The sequence below is a fragment of the Hyla sarda genome, chromosome 10 (genome assembly GCF_029499605.1).
Source record: "Hyla sarda isolate aHylSar1 chromosome 10, aHylSar1.hap1, whole genome shotgun sequence".
NCBI classification, from domain to species: domain Eukaryota; kingdom Metazoa; phylum Chordata; class Amphibia; order Anura; family Hylidae; genus Hyla; species Hyla sarda.
In genome coordinates this window covers 81,475,170-81,503,111 of record NC_079198.1, presented here as the reverse complement: position 1 = coordinate 81,503,111, position 27,942 = coordinate 81,475,170, and the positions used below count along the sequence as shown (strand labels likewise).

The following is a 27,942-nucleotide window of genomic DNA, read 5'->3' as shown; positions in this document are numbered from 1 at the left end:
CACTGTCCTATACTTTACATTCCACGGATCCCTCAACATACGATGGTTTCAACAAACGATGGTCCGTTTGGAACGGATTACCATCGTATGTTGAGGGACCACTGTACATTAATACTTTTACTGAACATTTAGTAGCAGCAAAACATCCATTGTGCTTTCTCCAATGACACCATCTTGGTTTGGATTATGCATGAACTTTAAAGCGAAGTCTATAAAGCGAAGACTTGCATACTGTGCAGTATTACTTTAACCCATAACATTATTGTATTGGACCTGTATGCAGGTAATAGGTTCGCCATCCCTTTAGTGAACTCTTACATGCTGACATTTAGTTGTTTGCCAGTTGTCTCTCCACACAGCCAAAATCCTTCACTTCATGAAGCCGTGGTCATAGATTTTCCAAAGTGTGGCGCTATAGTACAGACATTGTGACAGTCAGTGTGCTGTTTGCTTTGTTGTACTTTGCGGTGACTGTGTCTTCATTGACCAGCTCGGGCAAATCCAGGTGAAGTTTGAATTTTCCAGGGACTTCAAGCATCAAATCATCCTGAAAAGTAAATAGAGATTGATTTCTGATGTAATGTTTCCTCTACCACAAAACTGATGTAAAAAAATGAATCCCTAGCATCAGGAACTACCGCTCTGCTGATTACATCCTATTACACATGGAGCCATACTAAAACCTCACCTACCTAATGAGGCAGAGGGAATACTTCTTCCTCTTTCTATGAATCATTAATATTATGTCAGAGATTCGCAGAGCACAGTAAAATACGTAGGCACTCCATACTTACACACATAGGGGTACTCTGCCCCTAAATATCTCATCCCCTATCCAAAGGATAGGGAATAAGATGTCTGATCGCTGGGGACTCCTGCAATCTTGGCTGCGGCACCCCAGACATCCAGTGCACGGAGCCGTGACATCACAAGCCTCTGGCGCTGCACCTGATGCTCTAAACAATAAGGAATAAGATGTCTAGGGACGGAGTACCCCCTTTAACCAAGCTCCCAACTAGAGATGAGCGAACTTACAGTAAATTCGATTTGTCACGAACTTCTCGGCTCGGCAGTTGATGACTTTTCCTGCATAAATTAGTTCAGCTTTCAGGTGCTCCTGTGGGCTGGAAAAGGTGGATACAGTCCTAGGAGACTCTTTCCTAGGAATGTATCCACCTTTTCCAGCCCACCGGAGCACCTGAAGGCTGAACTAATTTACGCAGGATAAGTCATCAACTGCCGAGCCGAGAAGTTTGTGACAAATCGAATTTACTGTAAGTTTGCTCATCTCTACTCCCAACTTACTGCTGAATAAGGCAGAACACTGCAGTCTTTTAAAGGTTGTAGTCACACAGTCTTTTCATGTGGATGCCTTGCTAGACTACACATCTAATGGGCTCACAAACATTGTCTCATGTTTTTCAATGGGAAATACATGTCATGGTTTACATATTTTTACATCTTTTCTTAACTCTGCATTGTACCATCCCACTGTTTAGTGTACTGGAAATATATAAACTTGGATGTTGCAGCCGCCATTGACCTCCGTCATAAGGGCAGTGTTTCCAAACCAGTGTCCTCCAGCTGCTGCAAAACAACTCCTAACATGCCCAGACAGCCTTCTGTTGTCTGGGCATTCGGGGAGTTGTAGTTTTGCTACAGGAGAAGGCACACTGGTTGGGAAACACCACCCTAGAGGATTACCCTGCTGGGATATGAGATACAGTCATGGATGTAAATGTTGGCACCCCTTGAAATTTTTCAAGAAAATGAAATATTTCTCACAGAAAAGAATTGCAGTAACACATGTTTTGCTATACACATGTGTATCCCCTTTATGTGTATTGGAACTAAACCAAAAAAGTGAGGGAAAAAAAAAAAGCAAATTGGACATAATGTCACATCAAACTCCAAAAATGGGCTGGACAAAATTATTGGCACCCTTAACTTAATATTTGGTTGCACGCCCTTTGGAAAAAATAACTGAAATCAGTCGCTTCCTATAACCATCAATAAGCTTCTTACACCTCTCAGCCGGAATGTTGGACCACTCTTCCTTTGCAATCTGCTCCAGGTCTCTCTTATTGGAAGGCGCCTTTTCCCAACAGCAATTTTAAGATCTCTCCACAGGTGTTCAATGGGATTTAGATCTGGACTCATTGCTGCCACTTCAGAACTCTTTGTTGCCATCCATTTCTGGGAGCTGTTTGACGTATGTTTGGGGTCATTGTCCTGCTGGAAGACCCAAGATCTCAGACACAAACCCAGCTTTCTGACACTGAGCTGTACAGTGCAACCCAAAATCCGTTGGTAAGCCTCAGATTTCATGATGCCTTGTACACATTCAAGGCACCCAGTGCCAGAGGCAGCAAAAACAACCCCAAAACATCATTGAACCTCCACCATATTTCACTGTAGGTACTGTGTTCTTTTCTTTGTAGGTCTCATTTCATTTTTAGTAAACAGTAGAATGATGTGCTTTACCAAAAAGCTCTATCTTGGTCTCATCTGTCCACAAGATGTTTTCCCAGAAGGATTTTGGCTTACTCAAGTTCATTTTGGGAAAATGTAGCCTTGCCTTTTTATGTCTCTGTGTCAGCAGTGGGGTCCTCCTGGGTCTCCTCCATAGCGTTTCATTTCATTTAAATGTCGACGGATAGTTCACGCTGAGCTGACACTGATGCTCCCTGAGCCTGCAGGACAGCTTGAATATCTTTGGAACTTGTTAGGGGCTGCTTATCCACCATCCGGACTATCCTGCGTTAACACCTTTCATCAATTTTTCTCTTCCGTCCATGCCCAGGGAAATTAGCTACAGTGCCGTGGGTTGCAAACTTCTTGATAATGTTGCCCACTGTAGACAAAGGCAAATCTAGATCTCTGGAGATGGACTTGTAACCTTGAGATTGTTGATATGTTTCCACAATTTTGGTTCTCAAGTCCTCAGACAGTTCTATTCTCCTCTGTCTGTTGTCCATGTTTAGTGTGGCACACACAGACACACAATGCAAAGACTAAGTGAACTTCTCTCCTTTTTATCTGCTTTCAGGTGTGATTTTATTTTATTTTTTTTATTTTTCCCACACCTGTTACTTGCCCCAGGGGAGTTTAAAGGAGCATCACATGCCTGAAACTATCTTATTTATCCACAACTTTGAAAGGGTGCCAATCATTTTGTCCAGCCCATTTTTGGAGTTTGGTGTGACATTATATCCAATTTGCTTTTTCTTCCTTTTTTTTTGGTTTAGTTCCAATACACACAAAGGGAATAAACATGTGTATAGCAAAACATGTGTTACTGCAATCCTTTTCTGTGAGAAATACTTCATTTTCTTGAAAAATTTCAGGGGTGCCAACATTTACAGCCATGACTGTATCTCATATCCATGCAGGGTAATCCTCTAGGGTGGTGTTTCCCAACCAGTGTGCCTTCTGCTTTAGCAAAACTACAACTCCCCGCATGCCCAGACAACAAAAGGCTGTCTGGGCATGCTGGGAGTTGTTTTGCAGCAGCCGGAGGACACTGGTTTGGAAACCCTGCCCTTATGACGGAGGTCAATGATGTGACATTATGTCCAATTTGCTTTTTTTCCTCCCTTTTTTGGTTTAGTTCCAATACACACAAAGGGAATAAACATGTGCATAGTAAAACATGTTACTGCAATCCTTTTCTGTGGGAAATACTTCATTTTCTAGAAAAATTTCAGGGGTGCCAACATTTACGGCCATGACTATTTTTATCCCCCAACAGCTGCATTGCTATGCATTATAGCCACAGTATCATTGGTGCACTCGGCAGAGCCCACCAGATCCCAATGACGGATATATGCATTGCTGAGCAGGATTGAGCACCTGCCAGTGACTGATATACGTGTCAGTTTTAGGCTAGGTTTCCACTTGTCTTTTTTTTTGTGGCAAAAACGCCCATTCTGCCACATGGTGTTTTTTTTGTGAAAAAACGCTACGGCCAGATGTTAGCTGCAAGTCAATAGTTAACTGCAAAATGCCATATCCACTTGGCGTTTTTCAGTTTGGCGTTTTTTTTAAAATCCTTTTGGCGTTTTTGGGCTCCTTTTGGCAGTTTTTAAAAAACAACCTCTTGTTGAGACTTTGGCGTTTTTTCAGGAAAATCTTGGCGTTTTCCTCCCATAGAAGTTTATGGGAGTGAAAAAACGCCAAGATTTAGCAATCCAAAAAAGTGATGGAGATACCTTTTTTTTTTTTTTTTTTTTAATAAAAATTTCGTAGGATACCATTAAAAACAATTAAAATTGTATCTAACGATTTTTTAAACATGGATCAATTTATGTGAGCAGGCAGGGCACTAAAAATGTAGCCGACAATAATAATAAAAATGTAGTGTGTGTTTTTCAAATTTTTTTACATTATTTAGGTAGTACTACTACTCCCAGCATGGAACACACTGTTCCATGATGGGAATAGCAGTACCTGTACTAATTGACAGATCGCCCCGGGTCACAGAGAGCTGTGATTGGCCAGATGGTTCCAGCCAATCACAGCTCTCTACAGGAAATATTAATAGGTGTATATACACGTCAGTGCAGGGGACCATAGAAGAGCGGCCGCCTGCATCTATACATTATACAGGAGGATCACAGCAGGTGTCCGGAGTGACACTCACTGTGATCTGTCTATTAATGCAGGTACTACAGCTCCCAGCATGGAGCAGAGTGTGCTCCATGTTGGGAGTAGTAGTACCTGCAGTAAGGGACAGATCACAGCGGATGTCACTCCTCCTGACACCCGCTGCGATCCTCCTGGAGAACAGCTGATGCTGAGCAGTAGATATACATCCTATAGCTACTGCCCAGCAAGAACTTAGTGAGCCTGCAATGTGTATACAGTATACACATTGCTGGCTCACTTAACCCCTTGCTGAGCTGTGCACTAGGCGCCAGCCCAGCAAGGAAAAAGTTAACTTATACTGCTGGACAGTGTAGGTTAACCCTTTGGGCCGTATACACTATATACAGCTATCTATAGACAGCTGTATATAGTGTATACAGAAGACTAAGTCCGCTTACTTCCCTCCGGTCCCTGATGGGTCCGTGTAACTCCGCCCCCTAGTGATGACATCATCAGGGGGGCAGAGCTACAGACGGGAGCCAGGCTGGTAAGGGTGTACAAAACGTACAATGTGAACAGACCCTTCTGGCAGTGTCTTCCCAGATATTGAGACTCCAGCTGTTGCTAAACTACAACTCCCAGCATGCCCAGACAGTCAAAGGCTGTCTGGGCATGCTGGGAGTTGTAGTTTTGCAAACAATTGGAGGCTCACTGTTTGGGAAGATATTGCATTATGGGCGCTCTCCCCAGCAGACAGTGCCAAAAATGTACTAACCAATATTTTGTGTTTTTTTCTTTCTCTTCTCGTTTCAGATCCGTGTATGCAGAGGATTATGGTGGACTACTGCGGATGAACTGGATTTTTTTTTCCTTTTAATAAAAGGGCTGTGAGGGATTGTTTTTTTTATAAAATAATTTTTCCAACGTGTAGTGTTTTCTTTTATTGAATTTTCAGGCTTAGTAGTGGAAGCCGTCTAATAGACAGAATCCATTACTAAGCTGGGCTTAGTGTTAGCCCCAAAAACAACTAGCGATAACCCTCAATTATTATCCCGGTACCCACTGCCACAGGGGTGCTGGGAAAGCCGGAACGAACAGGCCCGGAGCGTCAAAAATGGCACTCCTGGGCCTAGGCGGTAACAGGCTGGCGTTATTTAGGCTGGGGAGGGCCAGTAACAATGGTCCTCGCCCACTCTGGTAACTTCAGGCTGTTGCTGCTTGGTTGGTATCTGGCTGATAATAAAAAGACAGGGAACCCTATGCATTTTTTTTTATAAATAAATGTAAAAAAAACCTGCATAGGGTTTCCCGTATTTTTATAAAAAATTTGGACATTTTTGGTGCTGTTCGCTGGGGAGAGCGCCCATATTGCAATGTCTTCCCAAACAGGGAGCCTCCGATTGTTGCAAAACTACAACTCCCAGCATGCCCAGACAGCCTTTGGCTGTCTGGGCATGCTGGGAGTTGTAGTTTAGCAACAGCTGGAGTCTCCCTGTCTGGGAGGCCACTGCCAGAATGGTCTGTTCACATTAAACAAAATGGACAATGTGAACAGACCTTCACACTTACCAGCCTGGCTCCTGTCTGTAGCTCTGCCCCCTAATTACATCATCACTAGGGGCGGGGCTACACTGACCCGGCCGGGACAGGAGCAAGGGAGGTAAGTGGATGTCGGCTTCTATATACAGCTATCTATAGATAGCTGTATATACTGTATACACTGTGCACCCCTGTATACTATAGGGCCGGCGGAGGTGAATAGTGATGCTATACGTCACTCCTCATCTCCTTACACTCTGTGGACCGGGCGCTCAGAATCTGACCCACAGAGTGATACCTGAAGGCAGTGAGAAGACTGCCACAGGGGCCAAAACTGGCTGTTTCCAAACATCAGAAAAAACGCCAGAAAAACTGCCAAAATGCAGGAAAAACTGTGGCAGTTTTTTTGGCATTATTGCTGGTGTTTTTTTAGGTGTTAAAAAAAACCAAGTGGAAACCTAGCCTTAAGGGGATAACATTTGGCTTTTGAAAGACTAGTGCTTCCAGTCTTTCTCCCCAGCTGTTCCTCTAAAATCTGGGGTGACTCACAGTTTGAGGAAGTTTTACAGACCTAAGAATGTGGTACTTTAGTATATGTACCTTCACCACTATCCTAATTTAATCTGGACAGTGGTTTATATGGCAAAGGGATCTGCCAGCACTGGACTATTTTTTAAATAACTAAAAAACTGCACTTATATGAGAGGTCATGAGAGATACATTCAGCTCTGTTCTCTTACCTTAGATACATTTAGATCACATCTGGAGACAGAGTGCACCCCTTGTAAGTATGCTGTCAGGATCAGTTTCTGTGGGCTCCCAGCCTCGTCCCTTATTACAGATAGTTCATGCTGTGGGGGAGGTGCGAGGTCATCCTCGTTCAGCTCTGTACTGGACATCACTTCTATAAGGCCTACGTTAGGTTTGGTCTTGGTCTCTGCCATTATCACTATGGGTGTTTTAGGTTCCTCTTTTTCTTCATCTTTCACTGCTATGTTTCTCAGTTGATCCAGTAAAGATCTGTCAGGGACTGATAGGCAAAACCAACATTAAAGCTCTGCCCGAATCACTAGATCACAATAGAATGAACCCCAACAAAAAAACGGTCTGTATGGAGCCAGAGAGTCCTCGTGCTCACACTGTCTTGTCACCTGATCTTCCCTTTTGTGGGACACTTTATAGCTTTAATAGCTGAGTACCCGGCGTTGCCCGGTTTTTCCTTCCTAATCCTTGTTGCGGAGGAAAATAAACAAAGGAGGAAGCTTTTGACTTCAAATCCCAACCCCATATCCTGTCCTCACATCCCAACCTCCTATCCCATCATCATATCTCGACCTTATATCCCATTCTCATATCCCGACCTCCTATCCCGTCCTCCTATCCCGACCTCCTATCCCGACCTCCTATCCCGACCTCCTATCCCGTCCTCCTATCCCGTCCTCCTATCCAATCCATCTATCCCGACCTCCTATCCCGTGCGCCTATTCCGACCTCCTATCCCGTGCTCCTATCCCAACCTCCTATCTCCTCCTATCCCGTCCTCCTATCCCGACCTCCTATCCAATCAATCTCTCCCGACCTCCTATCCCGACCTCCTAATATGTTTACCAGGTATTGAAATATCTCCAGACGTACGGAAGTTATGGGGGAACATACATTTCCCATTGATTTGCATGGGACTTTACACAAAAACCCCGACCCTCACAAATGGGGGTAGTTAAGGGTTAAAGTAACTATCCTATATTTCAAGTGGACATATAAGTAACATGTGACCAAGTATTATCGAAATATCTCCAGCCGTTTGAAAGTTATGCAGTAACATATATTTCCCATAGACTTGTATGACACTTTAAACATAAACTCCGCCCCTGGCAAATCTGGGTGAGTAAGGGTTAAAACACCTATCCTATGTTTGTTGTTGACATATAAGTAACATGTGTGCCAAGTTTCATGTTAATATCTTTAGCTGTTTGGACGTGATGCTGGAACATACACACACACATACATACATACATACATACATACATACATATACACACACACACACGTGAGTTATATATATATATATATATATATATATATATATATATATATAGATTTAGACATATTGGCCCAGATTTATCAAAGAATGTCTACGGTAGAGCTATTTTCCCACATTTATTTGAGTGGTGGGTTTGACTAGCGTGCATCTTATTTATCAGGAAGGTGCAGCAGGATGATGAATTTTGCGCAGCTCTGCTGTGGTGGGAAAAGCTCTACCACATACACTTCTTCTAGACACTTGTGAGGGAGGGAAGTAGACACTTTCCCGGGTCCTGAATTTGGCAGGTTAGGTGTTTTTACTTACTTTCATAGAGCATTTTAGATGCTACAATCAAATTTGATTGTGGTGTCTAAGGGGTTAAAGCCGGGCATCACCGTGATCGTTGATGTCTGGCATTAGAGATGGGTCCTGGTGGCATATAGCCGCCAGGACCACCCAGCTATGACCTGCGCTCAGCTCCTGAGCACGTGTCATAGAAGAGGAGTGGGACGCTGTCGTCCACAAGGGGTTTTAGGTTGAATTGTGGAAGGTACGCCTACTGGTAGGTGGTGTAGCTTTGCACCTAAAAAAAAGTACCTTTGCGCACAAAATAGCGACTTTTGACAAAAGTCGCAAATGATAAATAGGTGACCACTGCATGGTCAAAAAGAAAAAGTTCTACAGGTAGGCAAAAAGAGTGAAACTGTCTATATCAAAAGACGCATTAAAGTCTCAAAATATGCTGCTTGCGCCTGAACTGCGCCTAAACATAGACAAAAAAAATGCTCTAAAAGCAATGATAAATATCCCCCATTGCTCTTTAAGAACTGCCAAACAAGCAGAATCTGGGAGGAGGTAAAACTTTCCTATATCCTGAGATCACCGTACAGGACTGATAAAAAGGTCTTGCAGGGGATAGTGGCGCAAATATAGGGAACGTCTGCTGTGATATCAACTGCTTATGCTCTCTTCACTGCCTATGGTTACTGTGGGACCCAATTGACTTAAGGACTCAGGGTTTTTCCATTTTTGCACTTTCGTTTTTTCCTCCTTACCTTTTAAAAATCATAACCCTTTCAATTTTCCACCTAAAAATCCATATTATGGCTTATTTTTTGTGTCGCCAATTCTACTTTGCAGTGACATTAGTCATTTTTCCCAAAAATGCACGGCGAAACGGAAAATAAAATCATTGTGCGACAAAATCGGAAAAAAAATGCAATTTTGTAACTTTTGGTGGCTTCCGTTTCTACGCAGTGCATATTTCGGTAAAAATTACACCTTATCATTATTCTGTAGGTCCATACGGTTAAAATGATACCCTACTTATATAGGTTTGATTTTGTCGCACTTCTGGAAAAAATCATAACTACATGCAGGAAAATTTATATGTTTAAAAATGTCATCTTCTGACCCCTATAACTTTTTTATTTTTCCACGTACAGGGCGGTATGAGGACTCATTTTTTGCGCCGTGATCTGAAGTTTTTATCCGTATGATTTTTGTTTTGATCGGACTTTTTGATCACTTTTTATTCATTTTTTTAATGGTATAAAAAGTGACCAAAATACGCTTTTTTGCACTTTTGAATTTTTTATGGGCGTACGCCATTGACCGTGCGGTTTAATTAATGATATATTTTTATAGTTCGGACATTTACGCACGCGGCGATACCACATATGTTTATTTTTTATTTTTTTTACACTGTTTTATTTTTTTATGGGAAAAGGGGGGTGATTCAAACTTTTATTAGGGAAGGGGTTAAATGACCTTTATTAACACTTTTTTTTTACATTTTTTTTGCAGTGTTAGAGCTCCCATAGGGACCTATAACACTGCACACACTGATCTCTAATGCTGATCACTGGCGTGTATTAATACGCCTGTGATAAGCATTATCGGCGCTTGACTGCTCCTGCCTGGATCTCAGGCACGGAGCACTTATTCGCCGATCGGACACCGAGGAGGCAGGTAAGGGCCCTCCCGGTGTCCTGCAAGCTGTTCGGGACGCCGCAATTTCACCGCGGCGGTCCCGAACAGCCCGACTGAGCAGCCAGGTCACTTTCAGTTTCACTTTAGAAGCGACGGTCAGCTTTGACCGCCGCTTCTAAAGGGTTAATACCGCACATCGCCGCGATCGGCGATGTGTGGTATTAGCCGCAGGTCCCGGCCGTTGATGAGCGCCGGGACCGACGCGATATGATGCAGGATCGCGGCGCGATCCCGCTTCATATCGCGGGAGCCGGCGCAGGACGTAAATATACGTCCTGCGTCGTTAAGGGGTTAAAGGGGTACATTTTTTTTAAATCAACTGTTGCCAGAAATTTAAACAGATTTGTAAATGACTTCTATTAAAAAATCTTTATCCTTCCAGTACTTATTAGCAGCTGTATGCTACAGAGGAAATTGTTTTCTTTTTGAATTTCTTTTTTGTCTTGACCACAGTGCTCTTTGCTGACACCTCTGTCCATACCAGGAACTGTCCAGAGCAGCATAGGTTTGCTATGGGGATTTTCTCCTGCTCTGGACAGTTCCTGATACGGGCATCAGGTGTCAGCAGAGAGCACTGTGGACAAGACAAAAAAGAAATTAAAAAAGAAAACAATTTCCTCCATAGCATACAGCTGCTAAAAAGTACTGAAAGGGTAAATATTTTTTAATAGAAGTAATTTACAAATCTGTTTAACTTTCTGGCACCAATTGATGTAAAAAAAAAAAAAAAGTTTTCCACTTTAACCCCTTAAGGACCAGGCCATTTTACACCTCAGGACCCGGCCATTTTTTGCACATCTGACCACTGTCACTTTAAACATTAATAACTCTGGAATTCTTTTAGTTATTATTCTGATTCCGAAATTGTTTTTTCGTGACATATTCTACTTTAACATAGTGGTAAAATTTTGTGGTATCTTGCATTCTTTCTTGGTGAAAAATCCCAAAATTTGATGAAAAATGTTAAAATTTTGCATTTTTCTAACTTTGAAGCTCTCTGCTTGTAAGGAAAATGGATATTCCAAATAATTTTTTTTTTTATTCACATATACAATATGTCTACTTTATGTTTGCATCATAAAATTTACGTGTTTTTACTTTTGGAAGACACCAGAGGGCTTCAAAGTTCAGCAGCAATTTTCCAATTCTTCACAAAATTTCCAAACTCACAATTTTTCAGGGACCAGTTCAGGTTTGAAGTGGATTTGAAGGGTCTTCATATTAGAAATACCCCATAAATTACCCCATTATAAAAAACTGCACCCCCCAAAGTATTCAAAATGACATTCAGTCAGCGTTTTAACCCTTTAGGTGTTTCACAGGAATAACAGCAAAGTGAAGGAGAAAATTCACAATCTCCATTTTTTTACACTCGCATGTTCTTGTAGACCCAATGTTTGAATTTTTACAAGGGGTAAAAGGAGAAAATGTATACTTATATTTGTAGCCCGATTTCTCTCGAGTAAGCACATACCTCATATGTCTATGTAAAGTGTTCGGCGGGCGCAGTAGAGGGCTCAGAAGCGAAGGAGCGACAAGGGGATTTTGGAGAATACGTTTTTTTGAAATGGTTTTTGGGGGGCATGTTGCATTTAGGAAGCCCCTATGGTGCCAGAACAGCAAAAAACCCTCACATGGCATACCATTTTGGAAACTAGACCCCTTGAGGTACGTAACAAGGAATAAAGTGAGCCTTAATACCCCACAGGGGTTTCACGACTTTTGCATATGTAAAAAAATAAAAATAAAATTTCACTAAAATGTGTGTTTCCCCCCAAATTTCACATTTTTGCAAGGGTTAATAGCAGAAAATACCCCCCAATATTTGTAACCCCTTCTCTTCTGAGTATGGAGGTACCCCATAAGTTGACCTGAGGTGTACTATGGGTGAAATACAATGCTCAGAAGAGAAGGAGTCATATTTGGCTTTTTGAGAGCAAATTTTGCTCGGGGGCATGTCGCATTTAGGAAGCCTCTATGGTGCCAGGACAGCAAAAAAAAAACACATGGCATACCATTTTGGAAACTAGACCCCTTGTGGAACGTAACGAGAAATAAAGTGAGCCTTAATACCCCACAGGGGTTTCACGACTTTTGCATACGTAAAAATAAAAAAATAATCACTAAAAGGTGTGTTTCCCCCCCCAAATTTCACATTTTTGCAAGGGTTAATAGCAGAAAATACCCCCCAAACATTGTAACCCCATCTCTTCTGAGTATGGAGGTACCCCATAAGTTGACCTGAAGTGCACTACGGGCGAACTACAATGCTCAGAAGAGAAGGAGTCATATTTGGCTTTTTGAGAGGAAATTTTGCTCGGGGGGCATGTCGCATTTAGGAAGCCCCTATGGTGCCAGAACAGCAAAATAGCCCCCACATGGCATACTATTTTGGAAACTAGACCCCTTGAGGAATGTAACAAGGCGTAAAGTGAGCATTTACCCCCCACTGGTGTCTGTCATATCTTTGGAACAGTGGGCTGTACAACATTTTTAATTTGCACAGCCCACTGTTCCAAAGATCTGTCAGACACCAGTGGGGTGTAAATTCTCACTGCACCCCTCATTACATTCCGTGAGGGGTGTAGTTTCCGAAATGGGGTCACATGTGGGGTTTTGTTTTTTTTGCGTTTGTCAAAACCGCTGTAACAATCAGCCACCCCTGTGCAAATCACCTCAAATGTACATGGTGCACTCTCCCTTCTGGGCCTTGTTGTGCACCCCCAGAGCACTTTGCGCCCACTTATGGGGTATCTCCGTAGTCGGGAGAAATTGCGTTACAAATTTTGGGGGGCTTTTTTTCCCCTTTACCTCTTGTCAAAATGAAAAGTATAGGGCAACACTAGCATGTTAGTGTAAAAAGTTTATTTTTTTACACTAACATGCTGGTGAAGACCCCAACTTCACATTTTCATAAGGGGTGAAAGGAGAAAAAGACCCCCAAGATTTGTTAGGCAATTTCTCCCGAGTACGGCGATACCTCATATGTGACCCTAAACTGTTGCCTTGAAATACGACAGGGCTCCGAATGGAGAGCGCCATGTGCATTTGAGGCCTGAATTAGGGATTTGCATAGGGGTGGACATAGGGGTATTCTACGCCAGTGATTCCCAAACAGGGTGCCTCCAGCTGTTGCAAAACTCCAAGCATGCCTGGACAGTCAACGGCTGTCCGGCAATACTGGGAGTTGTTGTTTTGCAACAGCTGGAGGCTCCATTTTGGAAAGAGTGGCGTACCAGACGTTTTTCATTTTTATTGGGGAGGGAGGGGGGCTGTGTAGGGGTATGTGTATATGTAGTGTTTTTTACTTTTTATTTTATTTTGTGTTAGTGTAGTGTAGTGTTTTTAGGGTACAGTCACACGGGCAGGGGATTACAGCGAGTTTCCCGCTGCGAGTTTGAGCTGCCACGCAAAATTTGCTGCATTGCAAACTTGCAGCCCGATACTCACTGTAAGCCCCTGCAAATGTGAATGTACCCTGTACATTCACAGGCGGGGGGACCTCCAGCTGTTGTAAAACTACAACTCCCAGCATGCACAGTCTCAGTGCATGCTGGTAGTTATAGTTTTGCAACAGCTGGAGGCACACGGGTTGGGAAACACTGAGTTAGGAAACAATGTTTCCCAACCAGTGTGCCTCCAGCTGTTGCAAAACCACAACTCCCAAACATTCTCAGGCATGCTGGGAGTAGTAGTTCGGCAACATCTTTAGAGCCATATGTTGCCAAACTACAACTCCCAGCATGCTTGAAGTTGTAGTTTTGCAACATCTGGAGGACTACAGTTTGCAGACCACTAATACAGTGGTTCCCAATCTGTGCCCTTCCAGATGTTGCAAAACTACAACTCCCAGTATGCCAAAACTGTCCAGGCATGCTGGGAGTTTTAGTTCTGAAACATCTGAAGGTCCAGATGTTACAGAACTACAACTCCCAGCATGCCTGGACAGTAAGGGCATGCTGAGGATGTGTAGTTTTGCAACATCTGGAAGGGCACAGTGGTCCAAAAACTGTGGACCTCCAGAAGTTGCAAAACTGCAACTCCCAGCATGCCCAGACGCAAAGGGCTGTCTGGGCATGCTGGGAGTTGTAGTTTACAGGGTCCCAATACAGCAATGCATGTCGCTTTACGGCGACGTGCATTGCTGTAAAGGGCCCGACCGCGGCTGAAGATCTACTCACCTGTCGCCGCCGCCGCCACCGTCTTCATCGTCTGGATCCGGGTCTTCAGGGACGAGGTAAGTACCGGGGCCGGCCCCCAGCACTCCCCCGTCCCCCGCCGCGTCCTCCGGTTTTCCTCCCGTCCTCTCCGGACTTCAAGGGGCCGGGCAGGACGGGAGGAAGTAACCGCCCACCCCTCCTGCGATTGGTTGGTTAACTAACCGACGGATCGCAGGGAATAGGAGGAGGTGGCAGGCTTGCCACCTCGCTCCTATTCTTTAGCATGGTTCTGACTGTCTGTGACAGCCGGGATCATGCGAAATTACCGGGCGGTCGGGTCCCAGAGAACCGATCAGCCCGGTATCGCCGCAGATCGCAAGGGCGATCTCCCTTGCGATTAGCGGCGGTCGCCGACATGGGGGGCCTGCATGGCCCCCCTCGGCGTTTGCCCTGGATGCCTGCTGAAGCATTTCAGCAGGCATCCGGTTCCGATCTCTGCCCGGCGAGCGGCAGAGACCGGAAAACGCCAGGACGTACGGGGACGTCCTGGGTCCTTAAAGCCCAGGGTGCGGGGACGTCCCCGTACGTCCTGGGTCCTTAAGAGGTTAACTTTGGAGCTGTAAAACTAAAGTATCCCTTTGGTCATTTTTACAATAACACTTAAAGGGGTAGTCCAGTGGTGAAAAACATATCCGCTATCCTAAGGATAGGGGATAAGTTTGAGATCGTGGGGGGTCCGACCGCTGGGGCCCCCTGCGATCTCTCTGTACGGGGCCCTGGCTCTCCGGCCAGATAGCGGGTGTCGACCCCCGCACGAAGCGGCAGTCGACACGCCCCCTCAATACATCGCTATGGCAGAGCCGGAGATTGCCGAAGGCAGCACTCCGCCTCTGCCATAGAGTTGAATTGAGGGGGCGTGTCGGCTGCCGCTTCGTGCGGAGGTCGACACGCCCCCTTCCCGCGAGCTGTCGGGCCCCCCGTACAGGAGATCGCGGGGGGCCCCAGTGGTTGGACCCCCCCGCGATCTGCTACTTATCCCCTATCCTTAGGATAGGGGATAAGTTGTTCACCACTGGACTACTCCTTTAATTGAAAAGGGATAAATATTCTACATAAAGAAAATAATAAAGGAAATACTGATTCAAAAATGTATACTATTCTTTGAACAATTAAAAATTATACAATTTTCTAATATACTTGATATATATGATTTCCTTGCAGTTGAAGAAAAGCTCTGAATTTTTTTATAGCTTACTAATAACTAATCAGGGAAATTGGCCAGATAATGAGGAATCGATGGAGAAAATACATAAGAAAATTGTATGACTTCTCACCATGTAACAATTACCTTTCCCTGCTATATGACAGCTTCACTTACCATCCTCTGTTCTTCCCTTTGTCTTCTTTTGCTTCTGTCCAATTCCTTCTAGGCTCCTCCTCATTTGTTGTACGGTGCCCTTCAGTTTAAATGGAGCAATGCAGTAAGAATGGCAGAGGGTGACTTTGTGCTGTTGTTCTATGTATTTCATTGCTAGGCGGATAAGCTGGTCCTGTTCTGTGGGGTCTTTGTCGGCTTTCTTTAGGACCTCTGGGCTGTAGGCAATGCTAATAACTGGCAGAAGAGAGAAAATAACATCACATGTAACATCTGCAGCTCTACAGTGATTCCATCTGATTGCAGGAGATTGCAATGAGTGGGATTGAGCGGCAAGCCAGGGAGTGAAGAGCATTATTCTAATTCACCTGTATTTAAAATGTTACTCCTATACCAATAACCACAATAATCATAATTTTCCATCACCAGTATTATCTATTTATACCCCAGACAGGTCCTATTTGTTGACCCGATGCATGCAGTGGTGCTCACATCCACCCCCACTCATACCTTTCACCGTCTATGCAATGTACAGTACATCAATACTTTGGACAAAGAAGCATTCTGCTGCGGCTGTGTCACGTGTCCTGACCGTAATGGGAAAAGGCTCTGAAATTGACTGGTGTCCCATACATGCATGGACAGCGCTCAGTTTAATGGGCTCTGTAGCTACTGAGGAAGGGCACTTTGCTTTCAGAACAAATACTGACCCTGGAATTTCTGCTGAAGATATGCACTAAAGGATCAGCATTATTAACCAATGAGGCTAATCCTTGACATTTCTGTATAAAATCTGTGGAAATTAGAAGGATGCTACTTATTTCTACAGATGTTTCTTTTCCACGGCAATGCCAAAAGTCTGCACAGAAACTTCCCACTGCACATGAAAAGGGTTGCAGAAACACGATGTAACTGCTGAAGAATTATTACCGATTTCTGCATAGAATATGCACTAAAATCCATGTCAAATATAATACTTGTAAACTGGGACTAGGAGGGCTACATAAATAAATTAATTAATTTAAAAAGATATATTATTGATTTGTTTCCTGAATGCAAAATAAAGCAACTTTCTAGTCTTCATTAAAAATGTCCTACCATTTAGCCCCTTCTCGGACAAAGGTAAGAGAAATCTGTCAAATAGACTTTCTGCTCCAGCGGCAGAGTGGGGGAGGTAGAGCCACACCAGTTCAGACTGTGGACAGCGGGAAAGGTTTGTAGAGAATCATAGGCTGTGTACAATTGTACAGAGAAGGCCAATTTTACATGGCAAGCTGCAGAGGCACCCCATTTATTCATGTCACGGTATCATAGTACCAAACATAACTGATATAACATGCACCCCCCTTTTGCCATGGTAGTCACATTCTGTTTAGCTTCCAAGATAAGTAAAGTGTCTGATGACTGACCAAAAGTAGTAAGTAGTTTAAGAAAATAGCTTCATAGGCCTCATTTTATACATGGTTAAAGAGATACAGTGGTTATTAATGGTACTTATTCTGAGTGGGTGACTGTTACTGGTGGGGTACCACAGGGGTCAGTCTTGGGTCCTGTTCTATTTAATATATTCATTAATGACCTTGTAGAGGGGTTGAATAATAAAGTAGCAATCTTTGCAGATGATACTAAACTATGTAAAGCGGTAAACACAATAGAGGACAGTGCACTGTTACAAATGGATCTGGATAGGTTGGAGGTTTGGGCTGGGAAGTGGAAGATGAGGTTCAACAATGATAAGTGTAATGTAAGGTAATGCACATGGGGAAGAAAAATCTGAGCTGGGATTATGTATTAAATGGGAGAACACTTGGGTCGATTGACGTGGAAAAGGACTTAGGAGTCTTAGTTAACAGTAAATTTAGCTGTAGCGACCAGTGTCGGGCAGCTGCTGCCAAGGCAAATAAAATCATAAATAGGGGCATAGATGCCCACGATAAGGATATAATTCTACCGCTGTACAAATCACTAGTCAGACCACACATAGAATACTGTGTACAATACTGGGCACCAGTGTACAAGAAAGATATAGTGGAGCTGGAGAGGGTTCAAAGACGGGCAACCAGAGTAATACGGGAATGGGAGGACTACAGTACCCCCAAAAAAATATCAGAATTAGGGAAAAAAGAAGGCTTAGGGGAGACCCAATTACTATGTATAAATATATCAGGGGACAGTACAGAGATCTCTCCCATGATCTATTTATACCCAGGACTGTATCTAAGGTGGTCATGGTGAACTCTGTAAAAGAATTTAAAAGGGGTCTGGATGCATTTTTGGAGAGTAATCTAGTTACGTATAATCTGGTTATGTATACTAGATTTATAGGGACAGAACATTGATCCAGGGATTTATTCTGACTGATTTGGAGTCGGGAAGGAATTTTTACTTCTAGTATGAGGGTTTTTTGCCTTCCTCTGGATCAACTCAGTGGGGACTCATTAGGTTTATAGGCTGAACTTGATGGATTATGGTCTTTTTTCAACCTTATGAACTATGTAACTATGTTCCTCAACTTGCAATGGTCTCAACATAAAATATTTTCTATCATACAATGGTCTTTTCTGGACCATTGTAACTTGAAACCAGACTCACCATACAATGCTACAGACAGTCCAGATATAACGATGCAAAACGTGTCAATAACTGGAGGAACCAACTAATCAGAATGGGCATTTCACTGGTAAAACTCCTGTATTACTGAAGTACATGCACTGACTGGCTGTCTGGTAGTGCCCCCTACAGTACAGGGTGGTACTACATGTTCTGTACTGCTCTTTACCTGGGCCAGGGTTAGCTGCTCCTTTGGACACCAGGTGAGGGCGGCTCTCTTTTTTTTGGAACCTGTGTATGTACTGTACAGGATCCTGACGAAGCTCCTGTCCTCCACATAGTGATTTACAGCTTTCACCAGCTGTATCTTGCTTTATATATATAAGGACTTGCATTATTTTATTATTTATCTACTTATTTTAACCTCTTGGGGATGCAGGGCATATGCATATGCCTTGTATCCCCGATCCTTAAGGACTGAGGGCGTACCTGTCCCGTTTACTGGGTTATAACCGTTCTCACAGCAGAGAATGGATTCAACCCAGTGGGTCCCGGTTGCTAGGGGCATCCAGGACCCACGGCTAATGCCGGGCACGGCCGATCGGGCCGATGCCCGGCATTAACCCTTTAGATGCCGCAATCAAAGTTCATCGCGGCTTCTAAGAGGAAAGTAAAAGAATCCCGGCAGCTCAGCGGAGCTGATCGGGACTATTGCGACAAAATCGTGATGTCCCGATCAGCTTACCGGACCACGAGAGGGTCCTCACATGCCTCTCTGTTGTCCGATCGGCGATCTATTGCTCCATGCCTGCACAGCAGGCTAGAGCAGCAGATCGCCGGTTACATTGATCAGTGCTTTGCAATGGGAGAGCACAGATCAGTGTATGCAATCAGAAGATTGCACGTTTTAGTCCCCCATGGGGTTAAAAAAAAGAAAAAGGGTAAAAAATAAATATAATGTAATAAATAATAAAAATACTCATATGTGGTACCGCCGCATGCGTAGATGTCCGAACTATAACAGTATTAGGTTAGCTAAACCACATGGTCGATGGCGTACACGTAAAACAAATACCAAAGTCCAAAATTGTGCATTTTTGGTCAGTTCATACACCATAAAAATATTAATAAAAGCGATCAAAAAGTTCCATCAAAACAAAAATGGTACCAATAAAAACTACAGATGACGGTGCAAAAAATGAGCCCTCATAGCGCCCCGTACACGAAAAATTAAAAAGTTATATAAATTGGTTATCCTTGTAACCGTATGGACCTACAGAATAAAGATAAGGTGTCATTTTTACTCAATATTGCACTGTGTAGAAACGGGAGCCCAAAAAGTTACAAAATGGCTTTTTTTTCCACCACACAAATCATTTTTTTAATTTCGCCGCAGGTTATAATATAAAATAAGTGATGTAATTACAAAGTACAACTGGTGATGCAAAAAACAAGCCCTTATATGGGTCTGTAGGTGCAAAATTGAAGGCGTTATGATTTTTAGAAAGGAAGGAGAAAAAAGAGAAAATGCAAAAAACGAAAATTTGCTGAGTCATTAAGGTGAAAAAAGGCTGAGTGCCTAAAAGGTTAATTTAATCCTCAGTTTTTTTTCCCTCTTTTTTTTAGATAACATTTTGGGGCTTCAGAACCAATTACCAGGTTTCCATATAGTTATTGTCTCAACATACAATGGTTTTAACATATAATGGTCGTCCTGGAACCAATTAATATTGTAATTTGAGGCACCACTGTATAAAACAATATTCATGTTTATATGCCAACCCTGGACAGGACTGGTTCATTGTGGCACACTCACCTGCTCCATCAGATATATCCTTCAATTCCCCAGCCATGAGAGGCACAGGGTGTTTATCAGATTCAGGAGATGGGATCTTTTTCCATTCACATATGTTAATAAATAACAACTGTTCATCTGGATCCTGCACATACAGTGTAAAGGGAAGTTTTAATATACAGATTTGTTAAAATGGCATCAGTCTAAAAAGCCGTGTTTTAAAATATGGTTTAATGAGGTTTTCTAATGATTAAATATTAATCTACTCATGAACTACATGAAAAAATAATTTCTTTATAACATGCATCTGTGTTTTTATATATTGCTATTATGTACTTATGATGGTGCCCCCTGTTGTCTGATTCCCTCCAAGAGGCCCCATCTAATGTGCCCAGTGCTGCTAGTGTACCACATTTTATTGGCTGATCTGTACAATAACAGGAGTCACTCTACTGTCTCCCATGTAGAAGAGGATCTGGGCAATGGGACTGAGCTACTGAGTATGTGTTAAAGGGGTTAAATTCACACGGAGGAACAAGAGAGTCCGGCAGCTACCAGTGACCACAATGACCCCTTTAGTAACAGACGCCAGCTGCTCCAGGTGGAACACTTGTGGGGGTGCACTCCAATAGCGTACATACAAATATTATGAAGTGAGATAAACAGTAGGATGCACTCACCGAATCTGCTCGCTTGAAGAACTTTATTTCATAGAAGCATACAAAGGTACAGCGGGTAGAAACAGAAGAGCGGCCTCACAGGGGCCTGTGTTAAAGGGGTTACAGCCACTGCAGTTTTTGAGCAAAAGACAGAAGTGTATTCAAAAGGAATAGGACATATAAAGGAAGGACTTACACGTCTCCTCCCTTATGGATCCACTTCTGACTTTGGCTCAAAAATTGCAGTGGCAGTTTTCCAAAAACTGCCTGAAAAAAAAAAGTGGAAACTTAGCCTTAGGAAGGATCCGTGCTTGTCTTTGGGCTAAATGGCTATGTTTTGAGTCCACCATAATGCTGTTAATTTATTTTTGTGAAATGGCTTTTTCCTGTTGAAGTTCCCTTCCTCCAACTACAAGTCCCAGGATCCCTTGTTTGTAAGTATGAGGTCACTTTTCTTGATCCCACACAACAGCCCCCCCACCCATTGCAGTACGGTTGCAGCCCTGTAGAGAATGATCTCCCTCCCACCCAGCGGTCACTTCACCCACTGAGCCAGATAGGCTTCCTTTCAACACCTGACTAGTGATGTAATATATCTGGCCGCACTGCAACCTGGGAAAACCTGGGAGACGACAATCATTTTGTCTGCTGTTGAAAATAAACATTGGGGCAAAGATCATATAAGAATTGCAAAACCATGCATCAATCACAGGTATAGACACTATATTATGAACTACATTTACTTTACAGCCCCTGTAGCATAGTCCAAAAATAAAAAATCCTTAAATATTCCTTTAACATCAGTTCTAGACATATTAGGTGCAGGTTCTTGGAGTGGAAATTAAAGGGGTATTTCAGGAAAAAACTTTTTTTTTTTTTTTAATATATCAACTGGCTCCAGAAAGTTAAATAGATTTGTAAATTACTTCTATTAAAAAATCTTAATCCTTCCAATAATTATCAGCTGCTGAAGTTGAGTTGTTCTTTTCTGTCTGGCAACAGTGCTCTCTGCTGACATCTCTGCTTGTCTCGGGAACTGCACAGAGTAGAAGAGGTTTGCTATGGGGATTTGCTTCTCCTATGGACAGTTCCTGAGACAGGTGTCATCAGAGAGCACTTAGACAGAAAAGAACAGCTCAACTTCAGCAGCTAATAAGTACTGGAGGGATTAAGATTTTTCAATATAAGTAATTTACAAATTTGTTTAACTTTCTGGAGCCAGTTGTATAAAAAAAAGTTTTTTTCCCTGGATAACCCCTTTAAAGTAACACCAGAGGGTGCCATAACTAGTATGTAACTGGGCCAGTTTTTACCCTTAATGACCGGATAATTTTTTTTTTTTTTTTTTTTTTTAACCCTTGTTAAATATTTTCTTTTAATTTAGTTATTCAGATAATTTTTGCAACTGCTCCTGTTGGCTTTATTTTTATGTTGTTTTATAAAGCAATTTAAATGTATTTATTGTGATATTGGGAGAAAATGTTAAAAAAAAAAAAAAGGAAAGAAAAGAAAAAAGTGCCAGTGAACTACTTTTCTTAAACTGTGTCCCCTTATCCTTGCAGTTTTATTTTGTTTTAACTTTATATATTTTATTTTACATATTCCCTTCAGGTCATAAAAGACCTCTGGGATATTTTTTTGCGCTGTGTATAAAATAATTCGGGAAACAGGGATAATAAAAATAATGTATCTCTGACTTCTGCTTGGAAATCTTCTGAGGCTGAACAATTTCCATGTAGAGCAGCGTTTCCCAATCAGGGTGCCTCCAGGTGTTGCAAAACTACAACTCCCGGCATGCCTGGACAGCCTTTGGCTGTCCAGGCATGCTGGGAGTTGTAGTTTTGCAACATCTGGAGGCACCCTGGTTGGGAAACACTGATGTAGAGTCACTCACTTATGGACTGACCAGGTATAAGAAGTCTAATATGAATCTGTTTTCCTAGTTCACAGGACAACCTTTTAACAATGTGACTATATAAGTCTTTTATCCATGTAAAATCATATTACCAATATTTTGGTTTGAAGACACAAGTGCTGTTCAGGGGGAGCCATGGATTCTTTCCCTTCTTCCAGATGTCGCTGTATGAACTTCTGGTAGCTCTGCGGGCTGTTTTCAGCCATGTCATCCAACATACTCCAGAACTGGTTGACCTGAGACAATAGTTGGTCTGGGGCGAGTTTGATGTCCATCTTGATTTCTGTAAAGACAACACATGAAGACAGAATATGACTTAAAAAGAAATATACAAAAAAGTCAACTTCTACAGACAAGATCAATACAATAACTACACTGCTACAAATCTGTTCAGACACAGACTAAAGATCTGGCAATAATAAGTAAGTTACAGTAGGTTATTTCATAAAAGTTAAAACAAGGCTTATGGCATGAATGAATGAATGAGGGAAACTGAAGCTTAAAGGGGTACTCCGCCCCTGGCATTTTATCCCCTATCCAAAGGATAGGGGATAAGATGTTAGATCGCCACGGTCCCGCTGCTGGGGACCTGGGGATCGCCGCTGCGGCACCCCGTTATCATTACTGCGCAGAGCGAGTTCGCTCTGTGCGTAATGACGGGCGATACAGGGGCCGGAGCAGCGTGACGTCATGGCTCCGCCCCTCATGATATCACTGCCCGTCCCCTTAATGCAAGTCTATGGCAGGGGGCGTGATGACCGCCACGCCCCCTCCCATAGACGTGTATTGACGGGGCGGGCCGTGACGTCACGAGGGGCGGAGCCGTGACGTAACGATGCTCCGGCCCCTGTATTGCCCGTCATTACGTGCAGAGCGATCTCGCTCTGTGCAGTAATGATAGCGAAGTGCTGCAGCAGCGATCCCTGGGGTCCCCAACAGCGGGACCCCGGCGATCTGGCATCTTATCCCCTATCCTTTGGATAGGGGATAAGATGTCTAGGGGCGGAGTACCCCTTTAAACTGGACAGTTCAAAGTTTTTGTGCTTCAGTGGCTAGCTGATCATGTTTGGGCCATTGGAGTGAATAGACCCAATACTGTGTGCCTGGGGGACATTTATCAATGTTGGTGTAGCTGTTGAATACTACAGAGGAAATTATTTCCTTTTTGGAACACAGTGCTCTCTGCTGACATCACGAGGACAGTGCTCTCTGCTGACTTCTCTGTCCATTTTAAGAACTGTCCAGAGTAGGAGAAAATTCCCATAGCAAACATATGCTGCTCTGAGATGTCAGCAGAGAGCACTGTGGTCCAAAAAGGAAATCATTTCCTCTGTTATATTCAGCAGCTAATAAGTACTGGAAGGATAAAAATTTTTTTAGAAAATTACAAATCTGTTTAACTATCTGGCACCAGTTGATTAAAAAAATAAATAAATAAAAAGTTTTCCACCGGCGTACCCCTTTAAGCTTTGTGCTCTGGCATCTGACACTTTTGTATGTGTCCTATTAGGTGGTGTAGAATTGCGCAAAAAAAGTAGGCTTTGCGCTAAAAAACACTTCTAAATTTAATTTGCTCAAGTAATAAATACAGCTCCACTACAAAAAAGTGGGGGTACGGTGCACCAAACAGTAGACAACTTTGAAAGATGTTCTACTGAAAAGTGTGCAAAAAAATTGTGCAAAAAATGCTATTGCGCAAAATTTGCAGGGCCATTTAGAACATTGAAGTAGTGTAAAGCCAATGATAAATGTCCCCCACTGAGTAGGTAAGGTTGACATTCGCCTAAGGCGCCACTGCCTAACCCACCTAGAAGGGAAGTAACTGGCGGTGGTTGCTAGCATCCCTGGGTTAGTTAGCGCTGCTTTTAACTGCAGCAGTGCCCTTAGGATGCACCAACAGAGCTGACAACAGAACAAAGGGCTTCAGGCACTTAGCCTGCGGCCTACAGGGAAAGCAACATGGCAGTCTTGGGCCTCCAGTCTACAGGGTGCTAGGAGTAGCGCAGGACCTTTGTCCTGCTTCAGGTGCAGGCATGCATTGTGCGTATGCATCAAGTCTGCAGAGCAGAGGAGGAGTTGGCTGTGCCAGCAGGGGGAGCGCAGAAGAGGTTAAGTATACACTATCTACCTCCAAGGGGTGGGGGTTAAACTATCTTCTATACAGTGCGGGCAAGTAACTACCTACTGGGGAAGGCCTATCTATCAATTGGTGAACACTTATCGAGCTACTGGGGGGCACCTGCCTACTGGGTGACAACTATCTACCTACTTAGGGTAATTACCTACTAAGAGCACATACTGACCAACTGGAGAGACCCTGTCTGCCAAAAGGGGCATTGGGAGAGATTTATCAAAACCTGTGCAGAGGAAAAGTTGCTGAGTTGCCCATAGCAACCAATCAGATTGCTTCTTTCATTTTGCAGAGGCCTTTTAAAAAATGAAATAAGAAATGTGATTGGTTGCTATGGGCAACTGGTCAGCTTTTTCTCTGCACTGGTTTTGATAAATCTCCCCCAATTTTACCATTTTGGACACTGTAAGTGGGGAAAGGCAAGGATCATTCTGGAAAAGTGTGGAGACTGCTTGTCCAACAGATTCTGCATATAATGGATTGCAGAAAATCAAGGTGACTGGAACCAGTGCAGGAATATCTTCGGCACTGGAAGAAGGAAGTTGGTGGGACCAAAGGAATAAAACCAGGCTTGTTTATTGTGCAAAGATGCTACGCGTTTCTCTTTCTTCGGTACACTTCTGTCCACCAGGGGTCTCCCTTCATGGCCAGAACACATTCCGTCTGGTCAAAACCTCAGATTTTGGTCTCCTGCTTGTAATGGCATGAGACCAAACTCAGGAAGTGTTTCTCTGCACTGAGCTTGATTGACAGCTGCAAAGAGTCTCACTGAAAGCAGCACAGACTAAAAGCTGCAAAGAGCCTCCCTGAAAGATACACAGACTGAAAGCTGCTGCACAGAGCCTGAGATTTCTATTCATCACAGCACTGCAAAGATGTGAGGGCGAAAGTGGTCCCCCAGCAGACTTCAGCGATGTCATGCCTGCTGGGAAACACCCACTTTCTCCTGCTGTGAGATTGGACTATGTGAGCAAGAAGAATGGTAAAATACACAGCTTTTTAAAGCTCTGAAATTTTTCTTAAGGGTGGGAAGGGTATTAGGAGTAGATAGGGAACATAGCCTGGGTTAGTTTAGAAATGTTTATTTGGTGACAGGTACTCTTTAATAGTATTCTACTGTCCCATTCACACAAAATGTAAAGACATGTCTTTAATTTTGTGGAATTCATCTGCAGAATCCCATTGAGGTCAATTGGGGCTTTGGATTTCAGCAAAGTTCTGTGTTTTGAGAACACAGAATTCTGCGGCAATTCTGTTCAGCAGGCTTCACTGAACGGAAATTGTGCAGGATTGTGGATATTCTGCTGTGTAAATGTAGCCCGAGTCCCAGCAACTACTAGAATGTGATATAAGCGGCAGCCTCCTACTAGTGTTCTTGGTAACCTAAACAGTATGAAACCCTGTACCATTACATTTCTATGACGCTGGCTCTTGTTAAGTAATGGTTACCATGGAGACCGAGCGGGAGGCTGCAAATCATAAGGCGAACGGTAGCTGGGACCAGGGAACATGGCCGCTCAGACAAAGTATTTCCCGCCCGAATTTTTAAAGTATCACAAATACACAAATGACTATCATGCTCATGGCTGCGTAATAGAAAAAATAAACTAAACCTAATTGATCTGCTTTAGGGCAGAGTTCCTGTTGCGAAACTACAACTCCCATCGTGCCTTGACAGCCTTTGGCCTTCAAGCATGATGGGTGTTGTAGTCTGGCAACAGCTGGAGAGTTATTGATGGCTTTAAGGCATTGTTTTCCCAACAGTGTGTCCACAGCTGTTGCAAAACTACAACTCCCAGCATGCCCGGACAGCCTATGGCTGTCCGGGCATGCTGGGAGTTGTAGTTTTGCAACAGCCGGGGACACACTGTATGGAAAACACTGCTTTATGGAATAAAAAATGTTTCTACTGGTCAAGCAGCCTGTGTCCCTGGGATAGGTGAATTTGTGCACCATAGTGATACCGATGAAGAGCAGTTTTATTGGATGGTATGCTCGGCCCTGAGAACCCCCCCTACCCCCAAACCTGAGATATTGGGGCACTGGTGACTATTTTCACACAAAAAAACAAACAAAAAAAATAAGACAATGGAAAAAAAAAATCCAAACATCCTAATGGTCAGTCAGCTATGGGCCCCTTGTCACTGTTACATCACAGCAGGCAGGGATCCCCTAACACCTTAGGGGGGGGGGGGGTGTATTCATAAAAACCAGCGCAACGGAGTGACTTGTTGCAACCAATCAGAATAAAGCTGTGCAGGCACCTTTAAGCGGTTGCTATGGGTAACAGCCTGCCATTTTTTTCACTCAATCTTGAGTGGTGTCACTTTGGGTCGCCCTGGGGGGTGCATGCTCTGTTTTTCTTGGTCATCTCTTTGCCCTGGAGGTAGCGCAGCAGTATGTGGGTCAGTGACTATGGTCTGCTGAGAGGGGGCCTCCTCTGTGGGGACATGGATAGACAGCTGCTGCTTTATAAAGTTACACTCAAAGTCTGCCTGGAATATGGTGGTTTGTCTCATGTTTTCTCTCTCTCTCCCTTCAGCGGCTCCCGCTCTACCGTTTGATGGGCCGCGCAAGTGATAATGACCGTCACGTTACCAAACGACGCCGCAGCGGGCAGCCGTGTGGTCACATGACTCACCTGTCTGCCGTCACTTATTGACCTGTATTGCTGTAATGTCATGTATCAAATAATGATAACTGCACAGTGTGTAGGTCAGTGTTTCCAAACCAGGGTGCCTCCAGCTGTTGCAAAACTACAACTCCCAGTAGTAGTTGTAGTTTTGCAACAGCTGGAGGCACCCTGATTAGAAAACACTGACCTACACACTGAGGAGTTATCATTATTTTTATACATGACATTACAGCAATACAGGTCAATAAGTGACGGGCATGCTGGGAGTTGTAGTTTTGCAACAGTTGGGGGGGACTCTGGTTGGGAAACACTAGTGTAGGGGTATGTATGTATGTGTATGTATGTATATATATATATATATATATATATATATATACACACACACGATAAGATAGTCATACTTACATGTCCCGTCTTCCAGTCAAAGAAGAAACGAAGAAACACAGTAGTTTCTATGGAAACAAGAACGCAGTGCTTCATGTATAGGATTCCCCCTTACAACAGAAGCCCCGCATACATCGTTCCGCCCCGATGTGTGTAGAGGACTATGAGAGGTATTTCCGGGAGGAACGGGAAGCACG

General features: G+C 43.4%; 1 protein-coding gene across 1 annotated transcript; it reads right to left on the bottom strand.

The window, feature by feature from the left end:
• Positions 1-27,904, bottom strand: PIH1D2 (PIH1 domain containing 2). Its single transcript, XM_056543308.1, has 6 exons — positions 27,767-27,904; positions 22,688-22,878; positions 20,043-20,166; positions 15,680-15,913; positions 6,867-7,156; positions 1-547 (listed from the first exon to the last, which is right to left on the bottom strand). Exons 2-6 carry the CDS (start codon positions 22,868-22,870, stop codon positions 413-415), a joined length of 966 nt encoding a protein of 321 aa, XP_056399283.1. The 5' UTR covers positions 22,871-22,878; positions 27,767-27,904; the 3' UTR covers positions 1-412.
• Positions 27,905-27,942: the final 38 nt, after the last annotated feature.